The 15,215-nt window shown below is 40.8% G+C and overlaps 1 protein-coding gene across 1 annotated transcript in view; it reads left to right on the forward strand.

Moving 5' to 3' along the window:
• The window catches only part of FUT8 (fucosyltransferase 8), a 151,825-nt gene that overhangs the window by 55,050 nt on the left and 81,560 nt on the right, over nt 1-15,215 (forward strand). Inside the window, 2 exon segments of the mRNA XM_042445868.1 lie at nt 8,933-9,048; nt 9,170-9,335. Coding sequence (XP_042301802.1) covers nt 8,933-9,048; nt 9,170-9,335 — 282 coding nt within the window.

Genomic DNA, 15,215 nt, shown 5'->3' on the forward strand with positions numbered 1-15,215 from the left:
ATACTCAGCTTTGCTTCAGATGCTTTTTACATATTTCTAGTCAACTGAGTTTTAGAAACTCAGATGCTTATCTGCGCTACTTTGAGTTCTCATTTGAATTCTAATACAGTTCTTATACACGGATTTTTTAAACACGGATTCAAGCATCGACGGTTTGAAAATGTTCAAATAAAGTATAAATTTCAAATATCGAACCTTGATTTTCCAGTTTTTATAAGGGACACCATTTTGCTATGTCATTATATTTGCTGGGACTTGAGCATCCACAGATTTTGTTATCCACGGGGGATCTTGGAACCAAACCTCAGCGTGTAACAAGGGTCCACTGTATCATGGCTGTAATAACTTACGTAAATGAGATGGCTTGCCAGTGCCTTGGACTCCTTGTTTTTCCTACACTCCCCAGACTAACTTCTGACAAACTTTTAAGCCATGTTATTTAAGCTTAGAATTTATTTACTAGAGAAACCAGGATACTTACTATTATCAGGAGTTCTTTAGGGAGCTGGGTATGTTAGGCCTTTCCTGAATAAAAGTGCCTGGCCACAGAATGATTGCCCCCACATCATGTATTAGCCCACCGCTCTGTCCTTGTTGTATTGTTATTGTGTTTTTAATAGATATTTTAATTGTAACATGTTTAATCCTGTTTTAAGGGGGGGGAATTTGGGACATAATTTTGTAAATGTGGATTTTAATGTGTTGTGAGCCACTTCGATTGTCTTGTCACAGAAAAGCGGGATACAAATAAAAGTTTTATTTATTATTATTTATAATAGGCAGCCAGTGGAGTGATTTCAATATTGGTGTAATATGGTCACTCCTAATTGTTCCTGTAATTAATCTGGCTGCCATATTCTGTACCAGTTGAAGTTTCTGGACTAGGCACAAGGGTAGCCCCATGTAGAGCGCATTGCAAAAATCAAGTCTTGAGGTTACCAGTGCGTATATTACAGTTTCAAGGTCACCTAGCTCCAGGAAAGGCCTCAGCTGACATATCAGCTGGAGCTGATAACAGGCACTCTTGACTGTTGCATTCACCTGATTTCTCATTTGAATCGACGAGTTGAGAAGCACCCCTAAGCTGTGAACACAGTCCCTTGAGGAGAGCGTGAACCCCTCTAGGACTGGAGGTTGCAGCCCGATACCTGGTTTGGGGCCCCCTACCGTAAGTACTTTCGTTTTGTCTGGATTCAGCTTGGGCTTGTTTTCCCTCATCCAGTCCATTACTGCTGCAAGACATTGATTGAGGGGAGAAATACCATCTGTTATCGTTGCTGATGGAGCATTATATTTGGGTGTCATCAGCATACTGATAATACCCCGCTCCATGTCTATGGATGATTTCTCCCGGCGGCTTCATATAGATGTTGAATAACATTGGGGACAGGATGGCGCCCTGAGGGACGCCACAATTAAGCTCTGTTTTTGAAGAGCAACTGTCCCGGAGCATCACCCTCTGGAATCTACTTGAGAGGAAGGAACAGAACCACTGGCAGATGGCAGATGAGAAACAGGCCTATAATTTTTCATGTCCAGGGGGTCCAGGGAAGATATTTTCAAAAGCAGTCTAACAACCGCTTCTTTTAAGGCAGATGGTACATAACCTTCCCTAAGGGATGCATTGATGACATGTCTAAGAAATGCCATCAAGGCATCACCCCTGGATGGCCAGCCATGATGGGCAGGGGTCGAGAGGGCATGTCGTCTTCCTCACCTTTCCAAGGATCTTACCCACATCATCAGTACTCACAAGCTCAAACTGATCCAGTCTAGTCTCATAAATGGATTGTATATTTACAGTGCACCCACGTCATACATGCGTGCTATACACGGTTTTCATCATACGCTGAAAGCTGCACAGGAAGAATCTTTGGCGCACCACGGAACGGTTAATAGTGCATGCGCATGAGCCCTATTATATTTATGGGGCTCAAGCATATGCGGAATTCCCCTTACATGGGAGGGGGGTCCAGAACGGCTCCTCCACGTAAAGGAAGGGCCCACTGTATATATTTAAAATAAACTGATAGAAAACTCGATTCATTGGTTTTGCAACTATAGTGGACCCTTGTTATAGGCTGGGGTTTGGTTCCAAGATCCCCCATGTATAACAAAATCCATGTATGTTCAATTCCCATTAAATATAATGACATAACAAAATGGTGTCCCTTATAAAAAATGGAAAATCAAGGTTTGATATTTGAAATTTATACTTTTTTTGAACATTTTCAAACCGTCGATGCTTGAATCCGTGCATAAAAAAAAACCATGTATAAGAAGGGCCGACTGTACTTGCCTCACTATGAGCTGCCATCAGATTGCCTGGGTAAATACAAGTAGTTGCAAAACCAATGATCGAATCTATCAATTTTATTATTATTTTTAAAAAACCACACACTCATGGTCACACAACAAGCACAAAGACAGTGCTGAAAGGGGTGGTGATGGTGGATCTACCAAAAATTGAGGAGGGATGGTAAACACCTCTCTGCCATTAGTCCCTCCCTTCCAGAACAATTTGATTCTGAGCCATCATTCCCACTTGTTGAACATACTTCAGAATCTATTCTTTTCAAAAGAACCGCCAAAGAACTAGTGTCAGGAAAGAGCGGTTTTTTTTTGCGTTTCCCTCGCTTCATTGTGATTGAAACCAATTACAGTAGGATCAGAACTGGTTTCAAATTGGAATGTTAGTCATATAACCTGATCATCAATTTACTTTAAATCATAGTGGGAACACGACCCGTATATTTCTGCTTGTGGATTGTAGGATCTATAAACTGAAAAGTTACTAGCAGAACTGAAAATTATTTGCTTCTAAATTCATCTTAGTGAATTCTGAAATCTAATATTTTCTGCATACTGTAATAATATGTAAATGTTTAACAAAAGTACTTGGTTTCACATAGAATCATAACAGTTGGAAGAGACTACAAAGTATGACAGTCTCAGTTTAGTATCTTGGTGTTCATGGAGAGCTCAGGCCTGATTTGCTTTAAGATCCATTTAATTGTCTTTTTAGAAGTCCATGGTATCTGTTGAACTCTTTTCCAGCAAGAAGTAGAGGTAAAGGTTTCCCATTTGACATGATGGTCTAGTTGTGTCCAACTGTAGGGGGCTGTGCTCATCCCTGTTACTAAGCTGAGGGAGCCAGTATTTTCAACGACGTATTTTCAATTTAATCATACATGATTAAATGCCGAGGTGCATTGAATTCTGTTACCTTCCAACCAAAGGAGAACCTATTTATCTACTTGGACTTTTACATGCTTTGCACTGCTAGGTTGGCAGAAGCTGGGACTAGTGATGGAAGCTTTCTGTCATGCAGTGCTTGGGTCTCAAACTGCCTGTCTACTGAACATGCGGTCATCAGTATCAGTGTCTTAACCGCTAAGCCATCACATCCTTTCCTTCTTCTCCAGCTCCACATTTCAAATGAGTTGATTCTCTTCCTATCAGCTGACTTCACTGCCCAGGTTTCACAATCATACATTGAAATTGGTTATATGATGGCATGGACAATCTTGACTTTGTTATTCAATGATATATCTTTACACTTCAGGATCTTGTCTAGTACCTTCATAGTTTCCCTTCCAAGTTCTAGTCTTCTTCTGATTTCTTGACTGCATTCTCCATTCTGATTGATGATTGAGCCATGGTGTATGAAATCTTGATGACTATCTCAGTGTCTTCATTGTTTACTTTAAAATTTATGCAAATCATCTGTGGTCATTATTTTTGTTTTCTTAATGTTCACTTGTAAACCTGCCTTTGCACTTTCTTATTTGACTTTCTTCAGTAGTTAATCCAAATCTTTACTATTTTCAGCTACTAGTATGGCACCATCTGCATATCTTAAACTGTTGATGTTCCTTCCTCCAGTTTTCATGCCACCTTCCTCAGAGTCTATGCCAGCTTTTTTATTTCATTCAGTGCACAGCTTTAACAAATAGGGTGATAAAATGCATCCTTGCCTTGACCACCTTGCCAATTAGAAATAATCCTGTTTCTCCATATTTTGTCCTAACAGTGGCTTCTTGTCTTGAGTGTAGATTGTGCATTAAGATAATCAAATGTTCTTGCGCTACCTTTTTTAAAGTGATTAATAGTTTTTCATGAATTACACAAACAAGAGAGCTAGTGTGGTATAATGCCTTGAACGTTGGACTACAATTCAGGAGACAATGATCCCTGTTAAGCCATGTATCCTCACTGGATGACCTTGAGCAAGTCACACTCTCTCAATCTCAGAGGAAAGCAAAAGCAACGCCTCCCCTGAATAAATCTTACCAAGAAAACCCCATGATAGGTTTACCTTAGGGTTGCCATAAGTTGGAAATGACTTCAAGGCACACAACAACAACAATACAAGCAAAGGTTTTGCTATAATCTATAAAGCACATGCTGATTTTCTTCTGAAATTCTTTGGTGAGCTCCATTATCCAACATAAGATTTCATGGTGATCACTTCTGCTTCTTCCTCTTTTAAACGCAGTTTGGATAGCTAGCACTTCTTGTTCCATATATGGTAAGAGTCTTTGTTGTAGAATTTTGAGTATCCTTTTGCTCGCATGGGATCCTTGGTGTCCCCTTTAATGAGGATTGGAGTGCATACTGTATTGAGTGTTTCCAATCTGTGTGCCATTCTTTTGTTTTTCATATTTGCTGACATATATTAGTAACAATTTGAGTAGATTCTGTCTCTGTTGCTTGAAATAGCTCTAATGGTATGCCAGCTCCTCCTGGCGATTTATTTCTCCTTAGTGTGGTGCGTGCATAATTTGTACTTCTTCAAATAGTTCTTCCTTAAATGAATCTGTCAACCTTTTAACTGTTTTATATAGGTCTGTATTGTTTCCATTTGCTTTTTATTTTTTCTTGATCATGCAGTATGTTCTCTTGCTTGTTATAGAATATCCCTACTCTTGATTTAAATTCCCTTTTGGTTTCTTTGATTTTATTGAAGAGGTCTCTTGTTCTGCCTTTTTTGTTCTGGTCTTCTATTTTTGTTCATAGATTGTTATAGTAGTTTCCTTTGAACCTGCACACAAATTGTTGAATAGTTGCATTAAGGGCTCTCTTCCTAATTCTGTTCCCTTTTACTTTTGCTTCTTAACCCTTACATTCCCCATTATTGTTGTTCTTGACAACCATGGTGACCCTGTGGATGAGACATCTCCAAGAGTCCCTGTTCTCCACTCTTCTTAGTTTCTGTAAACTCTGACCTCCTTAATAGAGTCCATCCATCTAGCATGTGACTTTCCTCTCTTTCTACTTGCCCCCACCTTTCCTAGCATTATTGTTTTTTCCAATAATAATGGTAATAATGGTAATAATAATAATAATAATAATAATAATACGGATTTATTTACATCCCGCGAATCACATGGAATCCGGGCTTTAACAATAGAGGAGTACAATACAACACAATTCAAACAATATCTAAAGAATAATTACAAATAAATAAAGGTAATAATTAATCCCTTCCCTCCCCAGCACAACTCCACTCAACTAATATTAAATAAATTAAAATAAAACACAAACATATTATAATACCAAAAATAAAAATGAAGACAGTATGAAAAAAAATACAAATTACTAAATACAATACATAATACAGCGCGCCCGCGCCATACGCGGCTTGAGCATACGTGCTCAAGGCGCGGGGCACACGCAGGGCGGAAGAGGCAGCGCGTCCCATTCAATTGCATGGGCAGCGTGCCCGTTGCGCCCCGCGTGCCGCCGCACCTCCACACCGCCCCGCACGAGCCCCATTGTTTACAATGGGGTTTGAGCATAGGCGGAATTCACTTTATGCCAACTATAATTAGTTCAGGGCTCAATAGAAAGTCAAACTTAGGCCCATTCCGCACAGGCCTTTGCACCGCCCCATCACATGCTAGGGGTTGGCCGAGGACCTAGCGTCCATACCGGCCTCATCCCTAGCACGTGACAGGGGCGTAAAAATGGCCACGCCCTATACACATGGGCACGGCCATTTTTACATGCTGGATGATTAGCGTCCGCACGTAGCATCGCAAAAATGACGCGTCAAGTGCACCATTGGTGCTTCATCGCGTCATTTCCGCGACACAAGAAGAAGCCCCATTTTGGCTCTTCTTTTTAGCTGCGCCGGGAAGCCTCGCGGTTTGGTCACTGGGGCTTCTCGGCTCAGGCAAAGCGCCGCTTTTCGGCGCTCTGTAACGCGCCTTAGTTTCTGCTTCTGCCTGTCTTGCAGTGGACTTCCGCATCCCTAGATGATAAAGGGGCCAGGGGCACTCTCACTGCCTCCGCTGAGCCGCTGAGCTTGACGGTGTTGAGATGGTAGGAGTGGTCTTTATGTCCTCTGCTTGGACACACCCTCCTTGCTTAAGCTGCGCTGCTGCCTTGGCCCTGGATGTTAAAGGGGCCAGGGGCACTCTCACTGTTTCTGCTGAGCTCCTGAGCTTGATGGTGTTGGGACAGTAGGAGTGGTCTTTATGTCCTCCGCTTATGTCCTCTGCTTGGACGCACCCTCCTTGCTCCAGCTGTGCTGCTGCATTGGCCCTGGATGTTAAAGGGGCAAGAGGCACTCTCACTGCCTCCGCTGAGCTGCTGGTCTTGATGGTGTTGGGATGATGGGAGTGGTCTTTATGTCCTCTGCTTATGTCCTCCGCTTGGACGCACCCTCCTCACTCCAGCTGCGCTGCTGCCTTGACCCTGGATGTTAAAGGGGCAAGGGGCACTCTCACTGCCTCCGCTGAGCTTCTGGTCTTGATGGTGTTGGGATGGTGGGAGTGGTCTTTATGTCCTCTGCTTATGTCCTCCACTTGGACGCACCATCCTCGCTCAAGCTGTGCTGCTGCCTTGGCCCTGGATGTTAAAGGGGCAAGGGGCACTCTCACTGGCGCCACTGGGCTTGATGGTGTTGGGATGGTAGGAGTGGTCTTCATGTCCTCTGCTTAACTGATTCATTCAGTTCACTGAATCAAGCCTTCACATGTGAACAAGGGGGACACCCTTATCATGTCCCATAATACTCTGCCACATACAGAATCTTCATCTTTGCAGCAGATGCACAGGGATTCTGTGGTAATCAGTTCAAGTATTATTTGAAGGCAATCACTAATGGAGCCTTCTATTACGAGGAGCATACAAATGTTGTATCCAAAGTACAACAGCCTCAGTTTTGTCATCGTGGTTTCCATGGAGATTTCTTGCTTGATCTGTTCTAGGATCGATTTGTTGTTGTTGTTGTTTTGGCTATCCAAAGAACCCTCAGAATTCTTCTCCAGCACCACATTTTAAATGAATCGATTTTATTCCTTTCTCCTTTCTTAACTGTCCAGCTCTCACATCCATATGTAGTAATGGGGAATATAATGGCTTTTATGATTCTAACTCTTGTGCTCAGTTGTATATTTTTGCATTTTAGGATCTTTTCTAGTTCTTTCATAGCCTCCGCCCCCATTCTTAATCTTGTTCTGATTTCCAAACTGCAGTCCACTATTCCTATCAGTGTTAGATACCAGGTCTGTGGACTCTTTTACTATTTCTATTTTTTCATTGTCTAGGTTAAATTTGTGCAGATTCTCCGTGGTCATTATTTTTGTATTATGGTGCGCCCTCGTCATACATGGGCGCGATACATGTGGCTTTCAGCATATGCTGAAAGCTGCGCTGAAAGGCATGACGCCACACCCCAGAAAGAGTACTGGCATGTGTGCCTGTGGTGCGCTGCGCCGCCGTGGGTCAAGCACCATTAATTTAAATGGGCTTCAGCATACGCGGAATTTCCCTTACGCGGGGGTGGGTGGTTGTCCGGAACGCATCCCCCACGTAAGGGCATGGACCACCGTATTTATGTTCAACAGTAAGCCTGCCTTTACACTTTCTTCCTTGAGCTTTCTTAGTAGTTGTTCCAGGCTTTTGAGGTTTTCTGATAGTATGGTGTCATCTGTGTATCTTAGATTGTTACATTACTATTAATCCTGGGAAGGACAATCCCATTGACTTCAGTAACATTGAATAGCAGTGCTAGGAAGCGAGCATTAACCCTTTCCCATGTGCAGCACACTTCTGAAACTGGCCAGTCTTATTATCTGTTTTAAAAACAAAAATCCGACATGCTGGGCTTCAGTTTGGCCTTCTCTGTGGATGAATAACCCTGAAGATCTTTTCTGATTTAAAACAGTTTATCTAAGGCTTTTCATGTAACCTAGGAACATATATAAAGGTTATTGATAAATAGTGATGTTGTAAGATGTCAAATAAGTCTCCAAAAGCTATTATACATAGAGATGTAGAGTGCTGCAATAATATATTGAAGACAAATATAACCGAATAAAGAAAAAAATGCTCTTTACTGTTTATTTACTTGTTAATGTTTTCTTTATAGTTATGTATAATCAGGAAGAAATGGTAAATTGCCATGAGTGGCAGTCTTGGGAATAGTAGTTTTTGTCTTTTGAAAAACTAGGATCCACATACTTCCTGCTACTGACAGTAACTCATCTGACACTTGCAGGAGAGCCCCCCCCCCCACTTGCACAACAGTTTTTAGTGGAACTTTCTGGAAGGAAAACAGTCTTCACACACTTGACAAACACTATTTTCCGTGGATGCAGAATCCATGGATACAGAGAGCCAACTGTATTCATAATCAGAGATGATAGGTATTTGTTCTTTGGGTATTTTCTTGTGCTTGCTCATCAAGACATAGATTTCAGTGAAAAGTTGTTTCTATCTTGTTCTTGTTACATTTTTTTTTTTTTTTTTTGCATCTGTGATGGCATGGTACTGTATTGTAACTTACAGCTAAAGTGTCCATTATTTTTTAAATTGTACTTACCCCGTCTGGATGTTGGCTTTCCTAACTCTTACCATGCAGAATTACAGGTATTATGCAAATGCAAACTTACTTGTTGCATTTTTTTTTCTTTCGTAATAGGATACCAGAAGGTCCTGTTGATCAGGGTCCTGCTGCAGGAAGAGTCCATGCTTTAGAAGAACAGCTAATAAAGGCCAAAGAACAGATGGAAAATTATAAGCAACAAACAGGAGATGGTTTGTATATGAGTTTTTTTTCCTTGTATCTTAGAATGGAACACCAACCCACAAATGTGTGTTCTGTGTAATGAGATAAATGCAACAGTCCTTCATTGTCCTTTCCCCTCCATTTTGTTAGTGGGCTTAGGAAAAGACCATGAAATATTGAGAAGGAGGATTGAAAATGGAGCCAAGGAACTTTGGTTTTTTCTCCAGAGTGAATTGAAGAAATTAAAAAGCTTGGAAGGAAATGAACTCCAAAGGCACGCTGATGAACTTCTGTCTGACTTGGGAGATCATGAAAGGTACTAATAACTATTTGCTAAATGTTTGCTGTACTAAATTATGAAGACTGTGTGAAAGAGATGACAACAGGTTTGAGTAATAAATGAAATGGTGCACATGCAATTGAATCAGTTTATTCTACTATTTAGAATATAATATAAATGCATTGCTATGGGATATGTGTGCTTGCCCCCTCTGCTCTGCTGTAGAATGTACAGTACACCAGAACTTTTGCTGGTATCTGTATAATATACAGATAATGTATAATATCTGTATTATGTGTTCTTGCAAATGTAAAAGAATGGCTTGTGTACAGACATCAGTTATTTCCTGCAAATCTCATTCAGTGGGTACACACCTAGGATCTTAGAGCCACATGACCACACTAGAGTAACACTGGGCCCAAACAGACAGTCCAAAATAAAGCTGCTTCGGGTCACTTTGGAGTTATGCTGGTTAAATGATGCATGTATCCTAAGAGGCAGGAAGCCGCGCCAAAGCCATGCTCCAGTCCTAAGGACCATAGCACAGCTTTGGTGCAGCTTCTGGCCTCTTAAGATGCATGTGTCATTTAAACAGCATTCCTCCAAAGTGACCCGAAACAGCTTTATTTTGGCCTGTTTGTTCGGGCCCATAGTCTCTTATTTTGTTCTTTTTTGAAAGAGTTTGGATATTAAAGTGCTGAACATAAGAGATATGTTGACTTCCTGTATACATACAAAGTTTCATCTTTATAATAGTGTTCCCTTACTGTATTTTCCTTTCACCAGTCTCTTTATTTCATGGAATCTATTATGCAAAATGTTTTTTTAAAGAGGCATTCATAAGAGCCCAGCAGATAATAATTGGTCTTAATGTGATGTTGCATCACTTTCAGCCACCTTTAAAATGAAACAAAAGGCTGTTGCTTCTGAAACAACTTGGAAGCACCTAATTTGTTATCACTGAGGTTTTTTTAGCCAATTTTCCCCCTTGGCAGATGGTAAATGCCATTGAGGCCGCAAGGGTCTGTCCCGTTTCCACTCCAGCGTAATCACTGTTGAGAAGGTCTGCATGAGGCTCAATGATTTATCATGCAATTGCAAACTGGTACTACTTTGTATCTTTTATATAGCATTTCTTAATTTCACTAGGTATGGTGGGCTCCATTAAGATTGGTTCACCATAAAATTTGTTATGAGGAGGGTGATTATCTTCATTATTCAGATGGTAATGGTTGATATAGTTGGAGTTAAATCCAAACAGTAAGAGAAGCTAGGACTGAACATGTGTCCCAGATGTAAATTTTCATTGGATCTTTCATTATTTCTTTTTAAAATTAGCCATGTTTTCCAAATTAATTTTACATTTTCCTCTAAGGTCCAAAACACACTGCAGACATAATCCAGTTTGAGACTGCTTTAACTGTTCTGGTTCAATTCAAGGGAATTCTGGTAACTGTAGTTTTGTGAAACATTTAGCCTCCTTTGTCAGAGCGCTGTGGTGCCACAACAAGCTACAGTTGCCAGATTCCATAGCACTGAGCCAGGGCAGTTAAAGTCGTCTCAAACTGTATTATTTTCTGTAGTGTGTTTTGGACCTAAGACAGTAAAACTCCAACCTTTCGAAGTTGAAGGCTTTCATGGCCGGCATCCATGGTTTTTTGTGGTTTTTTTGGGCTATATGGCCATGTTCTAGAAGATTTTCTTCCTGACGTTTCGCCAGCATCTGTGGCTGGCATCTTCAGAGAATGCTTGCCTGGAAAAAGTGGGTCTATAATATACTGTGTGAGCCTGGGAATTCAGGAGTGATTTGCTTGTGTATTGTTCTGTGCTGATGGCAGGCCTCAGGCTGGGAGGCTGATGTAAAAGAGGATTAATTTTCTAGAACATGGCCACATAGCCTGAAAAACCCACAAAAAACCATATAGTTTGTTTGCTAAATAACTGATTTATTAGAGTTTGAAGTCCATTTCATATAACTTGCTGACAGATCAGAAACTTTTCTCATTTAATTTATGTTATAATTTATAATATTGGTCTCTTGTGCTGTAGAAATCCACATCAGCAAACTTGATGGCACCTAAATAAAAACCTAGTAAGGTTTTAAATCTAGTGGCACCAAAATAAAAACCATAGTAAGGTTTTAAATCTGATTTTTTAATTGCTGCATATGCCTCCCATATAGTTTCATGGACAAGCTTGATGTTTAGACTTCATGTTCGCGCTAGAATCTTTTTTGTGCAAGGTTGGGACAGATCAGCAGTCTTTGGCTTTAAAACAAATGCTGGTTTGGGTCTGTTGTTTGTGGAATTCAGAGTGAAACAGATGTTAAAGATTGCAGGGACTACCACTCATCTGCACCCCCAGTCCTAAGGAAAATCATCTTCATCAATTCAGGCATTGCCAAATGTATTTCCTAGTTCATTTTTTTTTAATGAATTCAGCTTAGGAAATGCTTAGGGAAATTTTATTAATGCTAGCAAATGATTAAACATAAACTCCTTAGGTCTGTATGAAGATTTGACTTTGATATTTAAAATTATTAATTAGCATATGTATAAGTATTACAGATTTTGCTCCCCCCCCCCAAGGAATGATAGTCCTTTCTTAATTCTAAGGAGCTAAGCCTAGTTCTTTAGAGAGAGGACAGATTTATTTGTGTGTTACTCCTTGACTCTTTTACAGTGTCCATTTTCCATTCATTCTAGAGCAGTGGTTCCCAACCTGTGGGTCGGGACTCCTTTGGGGGTCAAATGACCCTTTCATGGGGGTCGCCTAAGACCATTGGAAAACACCTATTTAATTACAGTTATGAAGTAGCAACGAAAATAATTTCATGGGTTTGGGTCACCACAACACGAGGAACTGTATTAGGAAGGTTGGGAACCACTATTCTAGAGGGAATGACAGAGGGTTTGATGTATTTTTTTGTACAGAAGATTCTGATAAGATTCTTGCATCTTAGAACATGTCTGAAATGGAAGTGACTCTGGAGGTCATATATATTCTTTGAGCCAAAAAAACATCTTCTTTTTTCATTGCTTGAGTGGCTATATTTTTTCCTGGTATTCCTTGACAAAATGCTCAAGGATGTTCAGTGGTAGAAAACTATACAGTATTTGGAGTTGCACTTTTAAATGTATGTGAAATGATGGACGTTGTAGAGTAGGAGTAGGGAACCTCTCTGTGCCCTCACTCATAGACTTCAACTCCTGTTTATCTCAGCTCTCACAGCAAGAGGCCAGATGAGAGGAGCTGCAGTCCAACAGTAGCTAGAAGGGAAACAGATTTCTTTTGAAACCTCAGGGGAGCCTGTGAATATACTAAATTTCCTCTCTAGCCTGCTACATCCTGTAGGTATGCTTAGGGATATTGAATTACATGTCTTGTGTATAATTTTGGATACATTTTAAAAATTCAGCAGAATGAAGCTGTATATTATTTTGTTGTTCTAAACTAAATTAATTTCTTCATATGTTTCAAACTAAGGAGGATGACTTGTCTAGGAGTATATTTCATCACAGTATGAAGCTCTCTTAAGCTATAAAAGCCAAATATAAGATTCTTACAACACAGATTTTTTTTTTTTGCCAATCTTGGTTCTAACTAGATTAATTTGTTTGCCAGAATGTTCAATAATTGTATATTTCTTTACTTTGACAACTGGAACATATTAAATTTGTCTCTTATCTAGACCTGATATTAAAGTTAATAACCTGTGAATTATTTATGTCCCTGTTCATTTCTGTAAAACTGATATCTCAGGTACCATTGGTAAAATAATATTTTACAAGATGCTTTGTAGATGTTATTGACTTCAGGGGCAGCAGATTAAATTTCTGAGCTGACAGAATAATGTTGATGCCCACTATGTTAGATATTAAACAAAGTAGTCAGAGTGACGTTACTGAAAGAATAAAACTATTTATTTCATTTCAGGGTAAATTGAAAATATATACAAATGGAAGCTTAACTGTGATACACATATTTAGATGTTTAAACTTTCTCTAAGTTTTTGCAACGAAGGGTGCAATCTATCACCATACGGAATCAACCAGAGGGAATAGCACTGAGCACGCTTAACCCCCTCATTTGAATAATATATGAGTAATGGCCTAGCGCACAGTAGACAGATTGAGGTACATCTACTAATGGAATTGCTTCTATCAGTGGAATCATGGGGATTCTCTACAGCCCTCTTCCCATACACTCAAAAAACCTTCTCCAGAGGGCTGGGAAATCCTCCACAGATATTTATTTCCACAGCATAGAGGGGCATTATAGGGAAGAGGAAATTATGTCCCACTTGGACTGCAGTGCCAAAGTGACACCAGGAGGTGTAGCTGGTGGCTATATCTCTTGGACATGAATCATATCTTAAGATCATAGCAGACAAATTTAGAGTGTGTGTACTACTTTTTCATTTGCTAAGAAAACAAGTCGTCTTTACTCAGTAATGAAAGAGAGTTAAGTTTGCATCAGCTTTTTATAAGGTCTGCTGTTCTCCCAAAGTACAAGTGTAAACTGATTCAATTAAATGATAATTTAATAGGAAAACGAATAGGAAAACAAATAAACATATCAAATTAAACTAAATAAACTTAAAGGAGAGATGTGCTAACTCTTCCATTTCATGAACTGATGATTAAGAACTGTAGTCCAATAATGATTATTCTGTTGATAATTAAGTTTTTTTTTATAATAGTTAAATTTAAATAAAGATTGATTTTGTCATTTTATATAAGGGATGCCATTTAACTATTATAGTGCGCCCTTTTTTACGTGGGGGATCCATTCCGGACTCCCCCACATAAAACAAAAACCTCCTATACTCGAGCCCCATTTAAATGAATGGGGCTCGTGCATGTGGTGGTGTGGTAGCGCAGTGGCGTGCGCACGCCATGGGCGCGTGCCCCATTAATCACTGTGGGATGCGCTGCCCCATCCTCCCCATGCGGCTTTCAGCATATGCTGAAAACTGTGTACAGCATGCCCGCATATAACGCAGATACACTGTATATAATAGTACTTGAGCATTTACGAAATTTTGAGTATCCACAGGGAGTCCTGGAACCAAATTCCAGCATATACTAAGGGCCCGCTGTATAGAGATTTTTTAAAATCTATGTTGCCATAATTTATATATTAAACGTGTATGTTATTTTAGCTCATAATTGCCAAAGGTTCCAAAAGTACTGCAAATAAGAAGGATGATGGTGGACATACCTGTCAAATGCACCTCTGAATACTGTCATTGACCAATAATTGTGTGTGTGTGTGTGCGCGCACACACACACACACAGTAAAGTCTCAATTATCCGATATAAACTGGCCGACTGATGTTTGGATTACCAAAAATGTTGGATAATCCAGACTCCTCTCCCCGCTCCCTTCCCTCTCTCGTTCCCTCCCTCATTCCCTGCTTCCTCCACAGCAGCGGCGGCTTCTGCCCCGGCTTGGCTGTGGGGGGCGGAGTCTGTGGGCTAAGAGGGCCGACTTCAAGTCGTGAAGAAGAGCACTGGGCCGAGCGCCCATTCTTCTTCTTGGCCTGGTTTCTCTCAGCCCGAACAGGGCTACACGGACTCCCTTCGGGCTGAGGGAAAGGAAGCCGCCAAGGAGAGAACTGGACCAAGCTCCCATTCCTCTCCTTGGCAGCCTGGTTTCTCTCTCAGCCTGAACAGGGCTCCACGGACTCCCTTCGGGCCCAGTCCTCTCCTTTGCGGCTTCTCAGCTCTGGCAGCCCCCCTCCCCGCAGCCAAGCCGGGGCAAAAGCTGGTGGTGGGTGCTGGTGGCGCTTGCTGCTGCCTCCGCCGCCACCCACTCGGGGCCTTTTCTGTTTGGGGGCGTGTCTGGGGGCATGGAAAGGCCCACAACCATGCCCCCAAGTTATCCCACAGCTGGATAATCCGGAATGTTGGA

The sequence above is a fragment of the Sceloporus undulatus genome, chromosome 1, assembly GCF_019175285.1.
Source record: "Sceloporus undulatus isolate JIND9_A2432 ecotype Alabama chromosome 1, SceUnd_v1.1, whole genome shotgun sequence".
In the NCBI taxonomy this organism is placed as follows: domain Eukaryota; kingdom Metazoa; phylum Chordata; class Lepidosauria; order Squamata; family Phrynosomatidae; genus Sceloporus; species Sceloporus undulatus.